Genomic DNA, 18,999 nt, shown 5'->3' with positions numbered 1-18,999 from the left:
CTACTACTATACCATTACTTTATCACTACTACTGTACCACTACTACTATACCATTACTTTACCACTACTACTATACCACTACTGTACCACTACTACTATACCACTACTGTACCACTACTACTATACCACTACTACTGTACCACTACTACTATACCATTACTTTACCACTACTACTGTACCACTACTGTACCACTGCTGTACCACTACTGCACCACTACTGTCCACCACTACTGTACCACTACTGTCCATTACTACTGTACCACTACTACTGTACCACTACTGTCCATTACTACTGTACCACTACCTCTGTACCACTACTACTGTACCACTACTGTCCATTACTACTGTACCACTACTACTGTACCACTTCTTTACCACCTCTGTACCAGTACCGTACCACTACTACTGTACCAGTACTGTACTAGTACTGTACCACTACTACTGTACCACTACTGTACCACTTCTTTACCACCTCTGTACCAGTACTGTACCACTACTACTGTACCAGTACTGTACCACTACTACGGTACCACTACTGTCCACCATTGCTGTACCACAACTCCTGTACCATTACTACTGTACCACTAGTACTGTCCACCACTACTGTACCACTACTACTGTACCAGTACTGTACTAGTACTGTACCACTACTACTGTACCACTACTGTACCACTTCTTTACCACCTCTGTACCAGTACTGTACCACTACTACTGTACCAGTACTGTACCACTACTACGGTACCACTACTGTCCACCATTGCTGTACCACAACTCCTGTACCATTACTACTGTACCACTAGTACTGTACCACTACTACTGTACCAGTACTGTACCACTACTGTACCACTACTACTGTACCACTACTGTACCACTTCTTTACCACCTCTGTACCAGTACTGTACCACTACTACTGTACCAGTACTGTACCACTACTACGGTACCACTACTGTCCACCATTGCTGTACCACAACTCCTGTACCATTACTACTGTACCACTAGTACTGTCCACCACTACTGTCCACCACTACTGTACCACTACTGTACCATTGCTACTATACCACTACTGTACCACTGCTACTATACCACTACTACTGTACCACTGCTACTATACCACTACTGTACCACTACTACTGTACCATTGCTACTATACCACTACTACTGTACCACTGCTACTATACCACTACTGTACCACTGCTACTATACCACTACTACTGTACCACTACTACTGTACCACTGCTACTATACCATTACTGTACCACTGCTACTATACCACTACTACTGTACCACTACTACTGTACCACTGCTACTATACCACTACTGTACCACTACTACTATACCACTGCTACTATACCACTACTGTACCACTACTACTGTACCATTGCTACTGTACCACTACTACTATACCACTACTACTGTACCATTGCTACTGTACCTCTATTGTACCACTACTACTGTACCACTACTACTGTACCATTGCTACTGTACCACTACTACTATACCACTACTACTGTACCATTGATACTGTACCACTACTTTACCACTACTACTGTACCATTGCTACTATACCACTACTACTGTACCATTGCTACTGTACCTCTACTATACCACTACTACTGTACCACTGCTACTGTACCACTACTGTACCACTACTACTGTACCACTACGGTACCACTACTACTGTACCACTACTACTGTACCATTGCTACTGTACCACTACTGTACCACTACTACTATACCACTACTACTGTACCATTGCTACTATACCGCTACTGTACCGCTACTACTATACCACTACTACTGTACCACTACTACTGTACCACTACTACCGTCCACCATTACTATACCACTACTACTATACCACTACTACAGTCCACCACTACTGTACCACTACTACTATACCACTACTGTACCACTACTACTATACCACTACTACTGTACCACTACTACTATACCATTACTTTACCACTACTACTATACCACTACTGTACCACTACTTTACCACTACTACTGTACCACTACTACTGTCCCACTACTGTACCACTACTACTATACCACAACTGTACCATTACTACTATACCACTATTACTGTATCACTACTGTACCACTACTACTATACCACTACTACTGTACCACTACTACTATACCACTACTACTGTACCATTACTTTATCACTACTACTGTACCACTACTACTATACCATTACTTTACCACTACTACTATACCACTACTGTACCACTACTACTATACCACTACTGTACCACTACTACTATACCACTACTACTGTACCACTACTACTATACCATTACTTTACCACTACTACTGTACCACTACTGTACCACTGCTGTACCACTACTGCACCACTACTGTCCACCACTACTGTACCACTACTGTCCATTACTACTGTACCACTACTACTGTACCACTACTGTCCATTACTACTGTACCACTACCTCTGTACCACTACTACTGTACCACTACTGTCCATTACTACTGTACCACTACCTCTGTACCACTACTGTACTACTACTACTGTACCACTACTGTCCATTACTACTGTACCACTACTACTGTACCACTTCTTTACCACCTCTGTACCAGTACCGTACCACTACTACTGTACCAGTACTGTACTAGTACTGTACCACTACTACTGTACCACTACTGTCCACCATTGCTGTACCACTACTCCTGTACCATTACTACTGTACCACTAGTACTGTCCACCACTACTGTACCACTACTACTGTACCAGTACTGTACCACTACTGTACCACTACTACTGTACCACTACTGTACCACTTTTTTACCACCTCTGTACCAGTACTGTACCACTACTACTGTACCAGTACTGTACCACTACTACGGTACCACTACTGTCCACCATTGCTGTACCACAACTCCTGTACCATTACTACTGTACCACTAGTACTGTCCACCACTACTGTACCACTACTGTACCACAACTCCTGTACCATTACTACTGTACCACTAGTACTGTCCACCACTACTGTCCACCACTACTGTACCACTACTGTACCATTGCTACTATACCACTACTGTACCACTGCTACTATACCACTACTACTGTACCACTGCTACTGTACCACTGCTACTATACCACTACTACTGTACCACTGCTACTATACCACTACTACTGTACCACTACTACTGTACCACTGCTACTATACCATTACTGTACCACTGCTACTATACCACTACTACTGTACCACTACTACTGTACCACTGCTACTATACCACTACTGTACCACTACTACTGTACCACTACTACTATACCACTGCTACTATACCACTACTGTACCACTACTACTGTACCATTGCTACTGTACCACTACTACTATGCCACTACTACTGTACCATTGCTACTGTACCTCTACTGTACCACTACTACTGTACCACTACTACTGTACCACTACTACTGTACCATTTCTACTGTACCACTACTACTATACCACTACTACTGCACCATTGATACTGTACCACTACTTTACCACTACTACTGTACCATTGCTACTATACCACTACTACTCTACCATTGCTACTGTACCTCTACTATACCACTACTACTGTACCACTGCTACTGTACCACTGCTACTGTACCACTGCTACTGTACCACTACTGTACCACTACTACTGTACCACTACTACTGTACCACTGCTACTGTACCTCTACTGTACCACTACTACTGTACCACTACTACTGTACCACTACGGTACCACTACTACTGTACCACTACTACTGTACCATTGCTACTGTACCACTACTGTACCACTACTACTATACCACTACTACTGTACCATTGCTACTATACCACTACTGTACCACTACTACTATACCACTACTACTGTACCACTACTACTGTACCACTACTACTGTACCACTACTACTGTCCACCATTACTGTACCACTACTACTATACCACTACTACAGTCCACCATTACTGTACCACTACTACTATACCACTACTGTACCACCTCTACTGTCCACCACTACTACTATACCACTTCTGTACCACCACTACTGTCCACCATTACTGTAGCACTTCTACTATCCCACTACTGTACCACTTAACATTTTCTATACAGATAAATAATATGTAATATCTGCCCGTGTGTGTGTTCTTCCAGGCTACTCAACCCCGGGCACCCCCACAGCCAATCGTTTTGTAGGACTGAGCTCTAGAGATCCAGCCTTCCTTCACCAGCAACAGGTGAGACACAGTACAACTACCTTTCTTTCTTTCCTTCCTCCCTCTCCACCTCCCTCCAAAAGGGGTCTGAGTCCATGGAGATATTACATTCTGTGTCTGGGAGTTAAACCACATTGTGTCATATGTTCTGGCTCAGGGGGAGTCTGAGAAATAAAACTATCACAGACATCAACTTTTTCTGACAGTGCTCGCTCCTGTGTCTCTTGCATAATATAGTCTAGTGGGGACTTATGGGAGATATTACCTGGATTTCTGCATAAATTGGTCATAAAACGTGATCTGATCATCATCTAAGTTACAACAATAGACAAACACAGTGTGCTTAAACTAATAACACACAAATTATTGTATTTTTCTCTATATTGAATACATATTTTAAACATTCACAGTGTAGGTTGGAAAAAGTATATGAACCCCTAAGCTAATGAATTCTCCAAAAGCTAATTGGAGTCAGGAGTCAGCTTACCTGGAGTTCAATCAATGAGATGAGATTGGAGATGTTGGTTAGAGCTGCCCTGCCCTATAAAAAACACTCACAAAATGTGAGTTTGCTATTCACAAAAAGCATTGCCTGATGTGAACCATGCCTCGAACAAAAGAGCTCTCAGAAGACCTAAGATTAAGAATTGTTGACTTGCATAAAGCTGGAAAGGGTTACAAAAGGATCTCTAAAAGCCTTGATGTTCATCAGTCCACGGTAAGACAAATTGTCTATAAATGGAGAAAGTTCAGCACTGTTGCTACTCTCCCTAGGAGTGGCCATCCTGCAAAGATGACTGCAAGAGTACAGCTCAGAATGCTCAATGAGGTTAAGAAGAATCCTAGAGTGTCAGCTAAAGACTTACAAACATCTCTGGAACATGCTAACATCTCTGTTGACGAGTCTACGATACATAAAACACTGAACAATAATGGTGTTCATGGGAGGACACCACAGAAGAAGCCACTGCTGTCCAAAAAAAACATTGCTGCACGTCTGAAGTTTGCAAAAGAGCACCTTGTTGTTCCACAGCGCTGCTGGTAAAATATTCTGTGGACAGATGAAACTAAAGTTGAGTTGTTTGGAAGGAACACACAACACTATGTGTGGAGAAAAAAAGGCACAGCACACCAACATCAAAACCTCATCCTAACTGTAAAGTGTGGTGGAGGGAGCATCATGGTTTGGGGCTGCTTTGCTGCCTCAGGGCCTGGACAGCTTGCTATCATTGACGGAAAAATGAATTCCTACGTTTATTTAATGAGCCATTCTCAGTTTCACTGTACCGGCGTGTGTACTTAGACTTGCATGGCTTAATCTTTGAGACAAGCATATGCTACTGGCAGGATCAACCAGGTAGCCACTCACAACATAGAGGTTGCACCTATGGAGAATATCAGGCAATCTGTCCGCCACTTGAAGCTCAAAAGAAGCTGGGTGATGCAACAGCACAAAGACCCAAAACACAGAAGTAAATCAACAACAGAATGGTTTCAACAGAAGAAAATACACCTTCTGGAGTGGCCCAGTCAGTCCTGACCTCAACCCGATTGAAATGCTGTGGCATGACCTCAAGAGAGCGGTTCACACCAGACATCCCAAGAATATTGCTGAACTGAAACAGTTTTGTAAAATTCCTCCTGACCGTTGTGCAGGTCTGATCCGCAACGACAGAAAACATTTGGTTGAGGTTATTGCTGCCAAAGGAGGGTCAACCAGTTATTAAATCCAAGGGTTCACACACTTTTTTCACCCTGCACTATGAATGTTTACACGGTGTGTTCAATAAAGACATGAACACATGTAATTGTTTGTTTTATTAGTTTTAGCAGACGGGGTTTGTCTATTGTTGTGATCAAATTTTATGATCAATTTATCCAGAAATCCAGGTAATTCCAAAGGGTTCACATACTTTTTCTTGCCAATGTATGCTGTATCATCAATAGTACAGAAGGGAGAAAAAATACACATGTATCGATTACTTGTCTGTTGTGGTTCAGTATCCATTAGACAGTGGGTGGGTTTCTTGTCTTCCCATACTATTCTGTACGTCAGAATATTCAGACAGACAGTGTATGATACAGACCAGAGTCAGACTGTTTGGTGTTGTTGGCGTCGAGCAGTTGTCCCGGCGCCTGGGCAGATGTGACCACGTGGTGGCTGAAGTGTGTGTGAGGTTAGGATCATCGTGGTCAGCGAGGGTAGAAAAGGAGGCTTGGAGCGCCAGCCCCTCCTCATGAAGCACACACTCACACGCTGGTCCGAAGCCAAGGCTTTCCAACCACGCTTAATTGAATGCATCTGCACGCGGCTACATAATAATCAGTGGTTTCTCTTCTCTACCGTTCCTGTTGAACGTAATGACAAAGCCTGGCTTGTATTTTTCTGCAGCAGGCAGAAAATGTGCTGTTTGTTAATGATGCTATGATTCTCTATCGCAGGGTGGACTATTTTGGGCAGTGTGTGTGTGTGTGCGTGTGTGCGTGCGTGCGTGCGTGCGTAGAGTTAATATGCCACATTTTTCGTTGCCCTGCTACTTCTCTCAGATAAGTCACTAAATAGCTGTACTCAATGTTGTCTCACTGGCCGATAGTGTAAAATATCAATTTATATTAAATTAAACTAACACTGCGAGCTGAATACTAAATGAATAGAAAAGACTTGAAGGAAATACAATAGCCATTCATCATGCTTATATTTTATTAGTCAGGCTTTGTCTGTGTTGTTTGTGGTTCAGGATGATTTAAACCTAAGAAGCTGGCTCTTTCGTCCTGTGGTTGCTGGCACTAGGCCACTATACACTGTGGAGTGAACAATGTCATAGGTATACTCCCTTTGTTGTTTTTGCCATCTCACCCCGGCTCTGGATATTTATTAGGTAGTGTTATGAGATGTATTGACACTTCTCCTGTGTGTTTGAGACTGTTGTTCTGAGGCGGGTTGGGTGGAGAGACCAGACACACAAGGTGGAGGAGTTTCACCGACTTGGGGTGTCATCTGTCAGATGCAGTCACCGGTGATATTTCAGTATGTAGCTGTAGAGATGCAGTCACCGGTGATATTTCAGTATGTAGCTGTAGAGATGCAGTCACTGGTGATATTTCAGTATGTAGCTGTAGAGATGCAGTCACTGGTGATTTTTCAGTATGTAGCTGTAGAGATGCAGTAACCAGTGATATTTCAGTATGTAGCTGTAGAGATGCAGTCACTGGTGATATTTCAGTATGTAGCTGTAGAGATGCAGTCACTGGTGATTTTTCAGTATGTAGCTGTAGAGATGCAGTAACCAGTGATATTTCAGTATGTAGTTGTAGAGATGCAGTCACCGGTGATATTTCAGTATGTAGCTGTAGAGATGCAGTCACCGGTGATATTTCAGTATGTAGCTGTAAAGATGCAGTCACTGGTGATATTTCAGTATGTAGCTGTATGGATGCAGTCACTGGTGATATTTCAGTATGTAGCTGTATAGATGCAGTCACCGGTGATATTTCAGTATGTAGCTGTAGAGATGCAGTCACTGGTGATATTTCAGTATGTAGCTGTAAAGATGCAGTCACTGGTGATATTTCAGTATGTAGCTGTAGAGATGCAGTCACTGGTGATATTTCAGTATGTAGCTGTAAAGATGCAGTCACTGGTGATATTTCAGTATGCAGCTGTAGAGATGCAGTCACCGGTGATATTTCAGTATGTAGCTGTAGAGATGCAGTCACCGGTGATATTTCAGTATGTAGCTGTAGAGATGCAGTCACTGGTGATATTTCAGTATGTAGCTGTAGAGATGCAGTCACTGGTGATATTTCAGTTTGCAGCTGTAAAGATGCAGTCACTGGTGATATTTCAGTATGTAGCTGTAGAGATGCAGTCACTGGTGATATTTCAGTATGTAGCTGTAAAGATGCAGTCACTGGTGATATTTCAGTATGTAGCTGTAGAGATGCAGTCACTGGTGATATTTCAGTATGTAGCTGTAGAGATGCAGTCACTGGTGATATTTCAGTATGTAGCTGTAGAGATGCAGTCACTGGTGATATTTCAGTATGTAGCTGTAAAGATGCAGTCACTGGTGATATTTCAGTTTGCAGCTGTAGAGATGCAGTCACTGGTGATATTTCAGTATGTAGCTGTAGAGATGTAGTAACCGGTGATATTTCAGTATGTAGCTGTAGAGATGCAGTCACCGGTGATATTTCAGTATGTAGCTGTAGAGATGCAGTCACTGGTGATATTTCAGTATGTAGCTGTAGAGATGCAGTCACCGGTGATATTTCAGTATGTAGCTGTAGAGATGCAGTCACCGGTGATATTTCAGTATGTAGCTGTAGAGATGCAGTCACTGGTGATATTTCAGTATGTAGCTGTAGAGATGCAGTCACCGGTGATATTTCAGTATGTAGCTGTATGGATGCAGTCACTGGTGATATTTCAGTATGTAGCTGTATAGATGCAGTCACTGGTGATATTTCAGTATGTAGCTGTAGAGATGCAGTCACTGGTGATATTTCAGTATGTAGCTGTAAAGATGCAGTCACTGGTGATATTTCAGTATGCAGCTGTAGAGATGCAGTCACTGGTGATATTTCAGTATGTAGCTGTAGAGATGCAGTCACTGGTGATATTTCAGTATGTAGCTGTAGAGATGTAGTAACCGGTGATATTTCAGTATGTAGCTGTAGAGATGCAGTCACCGGTGATATTTCAGTATGCAGCTGTAGAGATGCAGTCACTGGTGATATTTCAGTATGTAGCTGTAGAGATGCAGTCACCGGTGATATTTCAGTATGTAGCTGTAGAGATGCAGTCACCGGTGATATTTCAGTATGTAGCTGTAGAGATGCAGTCACTGGTGATATTTCAGTATGTAGCTGTAGAGATGCAGTCACTGGTGATATTTCAGTATGTAGCTGTAGAGATGCAGTAACCGGTGATATTTCAGTATGTAGTTGTAGAGATGCAGTCACCGGTGATATTTCAGTATGTAGCTGTAGAGATGCAGTCACCGGTGATATTTCAGTATGTAGCTGTAGAGATGCAGTCACCGGTGATATTTCAGTATGTAGCTGTAAAGATGCAGTCACTGGTGATATTTCAGTATGTAGCTGTAGAGATGCAGTCACCGGTGATATTTCAGTATGTAGCTGTAGAGATGCAGTCACTGGTGATATTTCAGTATGTAGCTGTAGAGATGCAGTCACTGGTGATATTTCAGTATGTAGCTGTAGAGATGCAGTAACCGGTGATATTTCAGTATGTAGCTGTAAAGATGCAGTCACTGGTGATATTTCAGTATGTAGCTGTATGGATGCAGTCACTGGTGATATTTCAGTATGTAGCTGTATAGATGCAGTCACCGGTGATATTTCAGTATGTAGCTGTAGAGATGCAGTCACTGGTGATATTTCAGTATGTAGCTGTAGAGATGCAGTCACTGGTGATATTTCAGTATGTAGCTGTAGAGATGCAGTCACTGGTGATATTTCAGTATGTAGCTGTAGAGATGCAGTCACTGGTGATATTTCAGTTTGCAGCTGTAGAGATGCAGTCACTGGTGATATTTCAGTATGTAGCTGTAGAGATGCAGTCACTGGTGATATTTCAGTATGTAGCTGTAGAGATGCAGTCACCGGTGATATTTCAGTATGTAGCTGTAGAGATGCAGTCACTGGTGATATTTCAGTATGTAGCTGTAGAGATGCAGTCACTGGTGATATTTCAGTTTGCAGCTGTAGAGATGCAGTCACTGGTGATATTTCAGTATGTAGCTGTAAAGATGCAGTCACTGGTGATATTTCAGTATGCAGCTGTAGAGATGCAGTCACTGGTGATATTTCAGTATGTAGCTGTAGAGATGCAGTCACTGGTGATATTTCAGTATGTAGCTGTAGAGATGCAGTCACTGGTGATATTTCAGTATGTAGCTGTAAAGATGCAGTCACTGGTGATATTTCAGTTTGCAGCTGTAGAGATGCAGTCACTGGTGATATTTCAGTATGTAGCTGTAGAGATGTAGTAACCGGTGATATTTCAGTATGTAGCTGTAGAGATGCAGTCACCGGTGATATTTCAGTATGTAGCTGTAGAGATGCAGTCACTGGTGATATTTCAGTATGCAGCTGTAGAGATGCAGTCACTGGTGATATTTCAGTATGTAGCTGTAGAGATGCAGTCACTGGTGATATTTCAGTTTGCAGCTGTAGAGATGCAGTCACTGGTGATATTTCAGTATGTAGCTGTAAAAATGTAGTAACCGGTGATTTTTCAGTATGTAGCTGTAGAGATGCAGTCAACGGTGATATTTCAGTATGTAGCTGTAGAGATGCAGTCACCGGTGATATTTCAGTATGTAGCTGTAGAGATGCAGTCACTGGTGATATTTCAGTATGTAGCTGTATGGATTCAGTCACTAGTGATATTTCAGTATGTAGCTGTATAGATGCAGTCACTGGTGATATTTCAGTATGTAGCTGTAGAGATGCAGTCACTGGTGATATTTCAGTATGTAGCTGTAAAGATGCAGTCACTGGTGATATTTCAGTATGCAGCTGTAGAGATGCAGTCACTGGTGATATTTCAGTATGCAGCTGTAGAGATGCAGTCACTGGTGATATTTCAGTATGTAGCTGTAGAGATGCAGTCACTGGTGATATTTCAGTATGTAGCTGTAGAGATGCAGTCACTGGTGATATTTCAGTATGTAGCTGTAGAGATGCAGTCACTGGTGATATTTCAGTATGTAGCTGTAAAGATGCAGTCACTGGTGATATTTCAGTTTGCAGCTGTAGAGATGCAGTCACTGGTGATATTTCAGTATGTAGCTGTAGAGATATAGTAACTGGTGATATTTCAGTATGTAGCTGTATAGATGCAGTCACCGGTGATATTTCAGTTTGCAGCTGTAGAGATGCAGTCACTGGTGATATTTCAGTATGTAGCTGTAGAGATGTAGTAACCGGTGATATTTCAGTATGTAGCTGTATAGATGCAGTCACCGGTGATATTTCAGTATGTAGCTGTAGAGATGCAGTCACTGGTGATATTTCAGTATGCAGCTGTAGAGATGCAGTCACTGGTGATATTTCAGTTTGCAGCTGTAGAGATGCAGTCACTGGTGATATTTCAGTATGTAGCTGTTGAGATGTAGTAACCGGTGATTTTTCAGTATGTAGCTGTAGAGATGCAGTCACCGGTGATATTTCAGTATGTAGCTGTAGAGATGCAGTCACTGGTGATATTTCAGTATGTAGCTGTATGGATGCAGTCACTAGTGATATTTCAGTATGTAGCTGTATAGATGCAGTCACTGGTGATATTTCAGTATGTAGCTGTAGAGATGCAGTCACTGGTGATATTTCAGTATGTAGCTGTAAAGATGCAGTCACTGGTGATATTTCAGTATGTAGCTGTAAAGATGCAGTCACTGGTGATATTTCAGTATGCAGCTGTATGGATGCAGTCACTGGTGATATTTCAGTATGTAGCTGTATAGATGCAGTCACTGGTGATATTTCAGTATGTAGCTGTAGAGATGCAGTCACTGGTGATATTTCAGTATGTAGCTGTAAAGATGCAGTCACTGGTGATATTTCAGTATGCAGCTGTAGAGATGCAGTCACTGGTGATATTTCAGTATGTAGCTGTAGAGATGCAGTCACTGGTGATATTTCAGTATGTAGGTATAGAGATGCAGTCACTGGTGATATTTCAGTATGTAGCTGTAAAGATGCAGTCACTGGTGATATTTCAATATGTAGCTGTATGGATGCAGTCACTGGTGATATTTCAGTATGTAGCTGTATAGATGCAGTCACCGGTGATATTTCAGTATGTAGCTGTAGAGATGCAGTCACTGGTGATATTTCAGTATGTAGCTGTAAAGATGCAGTCACTGGTGATATTTCAGTATGTAGCTGTAGAGATGCAGTCACTGGTGATATTTCAGTATGTAGCTGTAGAGATGCAGTCACCGGTGATATTTCAGTATGTAGCTGTAGAGATGCAGTCACCGGTGATATTTCAGTATGTAGCTGTAGAGATGCAGTCACTGGTGATATTTCAGTATGTAGCTGTAAAGATGCAGTCACTGGTGATATTTCAGTATGCAGCTGTAGAGATTGAGTCACTGGTGATATTTCAGTATGTAGCTGTAGAGATGCAGTCACTGGTGATATTTCAGTATGTAGTTGTAGAGATGCAGTCACTGGTGATATTTCAGTATGTAGCTGTAAAGATGCAGTCACTGGTGATATTTCAGTATGTAGCTGTAGAGATGCAGTCACTGGTGATATTTCAGTATGTAGCTGTAGAGATGCAGTCACTGGTGATATTTCAGTTTGCAGCTGTAGAGATGCAGTCACTGGTGATATTTCAGTATGTAGCTGTAAAGATGCAGTCACTGGTGATATTTCAGTATGCAGCTGTAGAGATGCAGTCACTGGTGATATTTCAGTATGTAGCTGTAGAGATGCAGTCACTGGTGATATTTCAGTATGTAGCTGTAGAGATGCAGTCACTGGTGATTTTTCAGTATGTAGCTGTAGAGATGCAGTCACTGGTGATATTTCAGTATGTAGCTGTATAGATGCAGTCACTGGTGATATTTCAGTATGTAGCTGTAGAGATGCAGTCACTGGTGATATTTCAGTATGTAGCTGTAAAGATGCAGTCACTGGTGATATTTCAGTATGTAGCTGTAGAGATGCAGTCACTGGTGATATTTCAGTATGTAGCTGTAGAGATGCAGTCACCGGTGATATTTCAGTATGTAGCTGTATGGATGCAGTCACTGGTGATATTTCAGTATGTAGCTGTATAGATGCAGTCACTGGTGATATTTCAGTATGTAGCTGTAGAGATGCAGTCACTGGTGATATTTCAGTATGTAGCTGTAAAGATGCAGTCACTGGTGATATTTCAGTATGCAGCTGTAGAGATGCAGTCACTGGTGATATTTCAGTATGTAGCTGTAGAGATGCAGTCACTGGTGATATTTCAGTATGTAGCTGTAGAGATGTAGTAACCGGTGATATTTCAGTATGTAGCTGTAGAGATGCAGTCACCGGTGATATTTCAGTATGCAGCTGTAGAGATGCAGTCACTGGTGATATTTCAGTATGTAGCTGTAGAGATGCAGTCACCGGTGATATTTCAGTATGTAGCTGTAGAGATGCAGTCACCGGTGATATTTCAGTATGTAGCTGTAGAGATGCAGTCACTGGTGATATTTCCAGTATGTAGCTGTAGAGATGCAGTCACTGGTGATATTTCAGTATGTAGCTGTAGAGATGCAGTAACCGTTGATATTTCAGTATGTAGTTGTAGAGATGCAGTCACCGGTGATATTTCAGTATGTAGCTGTAGAGATGCAGTCACGGTGGATTATTTCAGTATGTAGCTGTAGAGATGCAGTCACCGGTGGATATTTCAGTATGTAGCTGTAAAGATGCAGTCACTGGTGATATTTCAGTATGTAGCTGTAGAGATGCAGTCACCGGTGATATTTCAGTATGTAGCTGTAGAGATGCAGTCACTGGTGATATTTCAGTATGTAGCTGTAGAGATGCAGTCACTGGTGATATTTCAGTATGTAGCTGTAGAGATGCAGTAACGTTGTAACCGAGGACACGTTTTTTTACGTGCTTACACACTCGGCGGTCCCTTCTGTGAGCTTGTGTGGCCTACCACTTCACGGCTGAGCTGTTGTTGCTCCTAGACATTTCCACTTCACAATAAACACTTACAGTTGACTGGGGCAGCTCTAGCAGGCAGAAATGTTGACGAACTGATTTTGTTGGAAAGGTGGCATCCTATGACAGTGCCACGTTGAAAGTCACTGAGCTCTTCAGTACGGGCCATTCTACTGCCTATTTGTCTATGGAGATCGCGTGGCTGTCCTGTCTCTATGCCAGGCAAGATCACAGAGTCTGACCGTCCATGTTTTTTATTGGCATCCTGTCTCTATGGCCAGCTAAGATCAGAGTCTGACCCGTCCATGTTGTTATATGGCGTTCTGTCTCTATGGCCAGGCTAAGATCACAGAGTCTGACCCTCCATGTTGTTATATGGCGTCCTGTCTCTATGGCCAGGCTAAGATCACAGAGTCTGACCGTCCTGTTTTTATATGGCGTCCTGTCTCTATGGCCAGGCTAAGATCACAGAGTCGGACCGTCCATGTTTTTATATGGCGTCCTGTCTCTATGGCCAGGCTAAGATCACAGAGTCTGACCCGTCCATGTTGTTATATGGCGTCCTGTCTCTATGGCCAGGCTAAGATCACAGAGTCTGACCGTCCATGTTTTTATATGGCGTTCTGTCTCTATGGCCAGGCTAAGATCACAGAGTCTGACCGTCCATGTTTTTATATGCGTTCTGTCTCTATGGCCAGGCTAAGATCACAGAGTCTGACCGTCCATGTTTTTATATGGCGTTCTGTCTCTATGGCCAGGCTAAGATCCACGAGTCTACCCGTCCATGTTTTTATATGGCGTCCTGTCTCTATGGAGGGCTAAGATCACAGAGTCTGACCGTCCATGTTTTTATATGCGTCCTGTCTCTATGGCCAGGCTAAGATCACAGAGTCTGACCGTCCATGTTTTTATATGGCGTTCTGTCTCTATGGCCAGGCTAAGATCACAGAGTCTGACCCGTCCATGTTGTTATATGGCGTCCTGTCTCTATGGCCAGGCTAAGATCACAGAGTCTGACCGTCCATGTTTTTATATGGCGTCCTGTCTCTATGGCCAGGCTAAGATCACAGAGTCTGACCGTCCATTTTTTATATGGCGTCCTGTCTCTATGGCCAGGCTAAGATCACAGAGTCTGACCCGTCCATGTTGTTATAGGCGTCCTGTCTCTATGGCCAGGCTAAGATCACAGAGTCTGACCGTCCATGTTTTTATATGGCGTCCTGTCTCTATGGCCAGGCTAAGATCACAGAGTCTGACCGTCCATGTTTTTATATGGCGTCCTGTCTCTATGGCCAGGCTAAGATCACAGAGTCTGACCGTCCATGTTGTTATATGGCGTCCTGTCTCTATGGCCAGGCTAAGATCACAGAGTCTGACCGTCCATGTTTTTATTGGCATCCTGTCTCTATGGCCAGGCTAAGATCACAGAGTCTGACCGTCCATGTTTTTATATGGCGTTCTGTCTCTATGGCCAGGCTAAGATCACAGAGTCTGACCCGTCCATGTTTTATATGCGTCTTGTCTCTATGGCCAGGCTAAGATCACAGAGTCTGACCGTCCATGTTTTTATATGGCTCCTGTCTCTATGGCCAGGCTAAGATCAGAGTCTTTACATTGTTAATGTCTTCGTTTGTTTGAATTCTTTGATCTTGACGAGGTGTTATGCTATTTTGAAATCTATATTTATAATTTGGTAACATTGAAGTTTGTGATGAAATTGAATTTCATTTAGCCAATAATCAGTGCTTGTATTTTGGTTTAGATTTCTATTGGTTTGAATGTTGTTATTGATGGTTGAGGGTGTGGTGTTTGAATAAGAAAGCTTTGTGACGATAACATTCTGGATCGCAGTGTGTTAGGTTAGCTATTTCTGTGCACACCTAGAATATTTTTACCACATTCCAGGTGTACAATACCGGTGGGGCTATTATCCCATGATGTATATTTGAAATTGGAAGCGGGTCCCCAAAATTACCTGCCAGATAGCAGGATTTAAGTTATGAAGACTACAATTATAATTGGTGGGCTGAATGTGGACAGGTTATTTTTTATTGCAAAATATACTCTGTGTGCTTTATTTTTTCAATTAAGACTCTGTTCACAGTCATTAATGAGTTGAAGGACACCTGTGGAAGTTTGCTTAGAAGTGGTCGATACTCAATCATATAATTCACTGGCTTTATAGTTTATGCAACTTCAGCCTTCGTTTAGATAGATGTTAGAAGATGGAGTTAAAAGTCAATACGTCTGTGAAACCTGGCAATACGGTTTACTGTGGAGAGCCAATGTTAACTCGCCGTTCAGGCTTTAAGCCTCCTCGTCCAATCAATACATTTCTTTAGGTTTATTCATGATCCTTAAAAGGAAAGGATTCCATGATTATTATTCGATATGAGAGAGAGCTGGGATCCTCTGGAAACAACAATGCATTCTTCTCCTTCTCTCCTCTTTGTCATGGTATCCATATGCAGTAGCTATATCAATCAAGTTGTCATGTTTTGCAGGTGTCTCTGGACCAGTACCACACAGAAGAGAGATCTACCAGCTGTCTCTACAGAAAGAGCCCGCAGTGCTAAACCGGCGGTGAGAGCTAGGGGCCAATAGGGGCCAATGTGTTCTTCCAGCTTATATCTTATTGAACTTCTTCTCTGTTCGTACAACTTGTATAGAGTCAACCTATTCTTGTTATAGCTTATAGGAAACACATTATTTCTTATTGTACAGCTTATAGGAAACCTCGTGTTAATCATGTGACTTGAACACTGTTGTTCTCAACTTTTCCCTTTTATTGCTTCTAGGAAGTCTCTGGAGAACTCTCTCGTTTGGGAACTCTCTCTTCTAAGAACTATCTTTCTGAAATGACAACAATTTCCGCTTTATAAGTCATTGATTTATGTTCCCGTCTTTTCATTGGTTTGGCAGAACTCCGGCTCCGCCCCTGCTCCTGCCCCCAAGCCATCGATGATTGACGAGTGGGCTGCGTCGGTGAAGCCCAAAGCCGACCCTGCGGTCATCAACAAACACATAGAGAAGATGGTGGACGTACGTTACGCTAAGACTCTCACATCTAGCCTGGTTGAACCAGATTGAATGCTGTCCTCAATGGTGAGCGCAGCATTTAGTCTGGTTTAACTCACATCCAATTGATGGCTAATTACATCTTGTTGAGGCCATGTAATTGACTTGGAACATAGTAGTTATCCTCACAGCTACCCTGTTATTAATCACAACGAGTCCCAGTCATGACAACCGTAGTACTCTGTTTTGATATGCTGTAGTGATGTGTGTTTCCTCGGTTACAGTCTGTCTTCAAGAACTTTGACACGGACGGGACGGTCACATCTCCAGGAGGAGTTTGAGATCATCAGGAACAACTTCCCCTACCTCAGCAAGTTTGGAGAACTGGACAAAAACCAGTGAGAGACAAAACCAGCATCTCAGCAACTGTTAACCATCGGCTCATAGCAACGGTCACGAATAACTGATATTGTAACCGTAGGCTACGTAGCAACAGTCACGTATAACTGATATTGCAACCGTAGGCTACGTAGCACAGTCACGTGTAACTGATATTGTAACCGTAGGCTACGTAGCAACAGTCACGTGTAACTGATATTGTAACCGTAGGCTACGTAGCAACAGTCACGTGTAACTGATATTGTAACCGTAGGCTACGTAGCAACAGTCACGTGTAACTGATATTGTAACCGTAGGCTACGTAGCAAAAGTCACGTGTAAGATATTGTAACCGTAGGCTACGTAGCAACAATCACGTGTAACTGATATTGTAACGTAGGCTAACGCAGCAACAGTCGTGTGTAACTGATATTGTAACCGTAGGCTACGTAGCAACAGTCACGTATAACTGATATTGCAACCTAGGCTACGTAGCAACAGTCAGTATAACTGATATTGTAACCGTAGGCTACGCAGCAACAGTCACGTGTAACTGATATTGTAACCGTAGGCTACGTAGCAACAGTCACGTATAACTGATATTGTAACCGTAGGCTACGTAGCAACAGTCACGTATAACTGATATTGTAACCGTAGGCTACGTAGCAACAGTCACATATAACTGATATTGTAACCGTAGGCTACGTAGCAACAGTCACGTGTAACTGATATTGTACCGTAGGCTACGCAGCAACAGTCACGTGTAACTGATATTAACCGTATATGTTATAGTATGCACCATTAGATCGGAAGGAGACACATCTTGTTAATCATCTCAATATCTCTCTCCCTCGCTCTACCTCTCGCTATCTCTCGCTCTCCATTTCTCACTCTCTATCTTGCTCTCGCTCTCCATTTCTCGCTCTTGCGCTCTCTCTCCCTCTCGCTCTCTCTCCTTCTCCATCTCTCCCTCGCTCTCCCTCTCCTTCTCTCTCTCTCTCCTCTCCTCTCTCTCCGCTCCCTCCCTCTCTCGCTCTCCATTCCTTTCACTCTCGCTCCCTCTCGCTCTCCTTCCCTCTCACTCTCCATCTCGCTCGCTATCCCTCCCGCTCTCTCTCCCGCTCTCCTCTCTCCCTCTTCTCTCGCTCCCTCTTGCTCTCGCTCCCTCTTGCTCTCGCTCCCTCTGCTCTCGCTCCCTCTTGCTCTCCTCCCTCTTGCTCTCGCTCCCTCTTGCTCTCGCTCTGCCTCCCTCTCGCACTCGCTCTGCCTCCCTCTCGCTCGCCTCCCTCTCCCTCTCGCTCTGCCTCCCTCTCGCTCTCCTCTGCCTCCCTCTCGCTCTCGCTCTGCCCCTCTCGCTCTCGCTCTGCCCGCTCTCGCCTGCCTCCCTCTCGCTCTGCCTCCCTCTCGCTCTCGCTCTGCCTCCCTCTCGCTCGCTCTCACTCTGCCTCCCTCTCGCTCGCTCTGCCTCCCTCTCGCTCGCTCTGCCTCCCTCTCGCTCTGCCTCCCTCTCGCTCTGCCTCCCTCTCGCTCTGCTCCCCTTCGCTCTCGCTCTGCCTCCCTCTCGCTCTCGCTCTGCCTCCCTCTCGCTCTGCCTCCCTCTCACTCTGCCTCCCTCTCACTCTGCCTCCCTCTCACTCTGCCTCCCTCTCGCTCTCGCTCTGCCTCCCTCTCGCTCTCGCTCTGCCTCCCTCCTCGCTCTCTCTCGCTT

General features: G+C 43.5%; 2 protein-coding genes across 2 annotated transcripts in view; both read left to right on the top strand.

Annotated features, from left to right (window-relative positions):
* Nucleotides 1-4,383, top strand: part of LOC120049489 (nuclear factor 1 B-type-like) — a 78,261-nt gene extending 73,878 nt beyond the window's left edge. Inside the window, exons 10-11 of the mRNA XM_038995754.1 lie at nucleotides 4,147-4,229; nucleotides 4,366-4,383. Coding sequence (XP_038851682.1) covers nucleotides 4,147-4,229; nucleotides 4,366-4,383 — 101 coding nt within the window. The remainder of the gene's footprint in view (nucleotides 1-4,146; nucleotides 4,230-4,365) is intronic.
* Nucleotides 4,384-17,236: 12,853 nt separating this feature from the next.
* The window catches only part of LOC120049646 (RAS guanyl-releasing protein 2-like), a 20,228-nt gene continuing 18,465 nt past the window's right edge, over nucleotides 17,237-18,999 (top strand). Inside the window, exon 1 of the mRNA XM_038995969.1 lies at nucleotides 17,237-17,311. The gene's annotated coding sequence lies outside the window, so the exon portion shown is untranslated. The remainder of the gene's footprint in view (nucleotides 17,312-18,999) is intronic.

Source organism: Salvelinus namaycush, chromosome 6 (assembly GCF_016432855.1).
Source record: "Salvelinus namaycush isolate Seneca chromosome 6, SaNama_1.0, whole genome shotgun sequence".
In the NCBI taxonomy this organism is placed as follows: Eukaryota; Metazoa; Chordata; class Actinopteri; order Salmoniformes; family Salmonidae; genus Salvelinus; species Salvelinus namaycush.
This window is presented reverse-complemented; position numbering and strand designations above follow the sequence as displayed.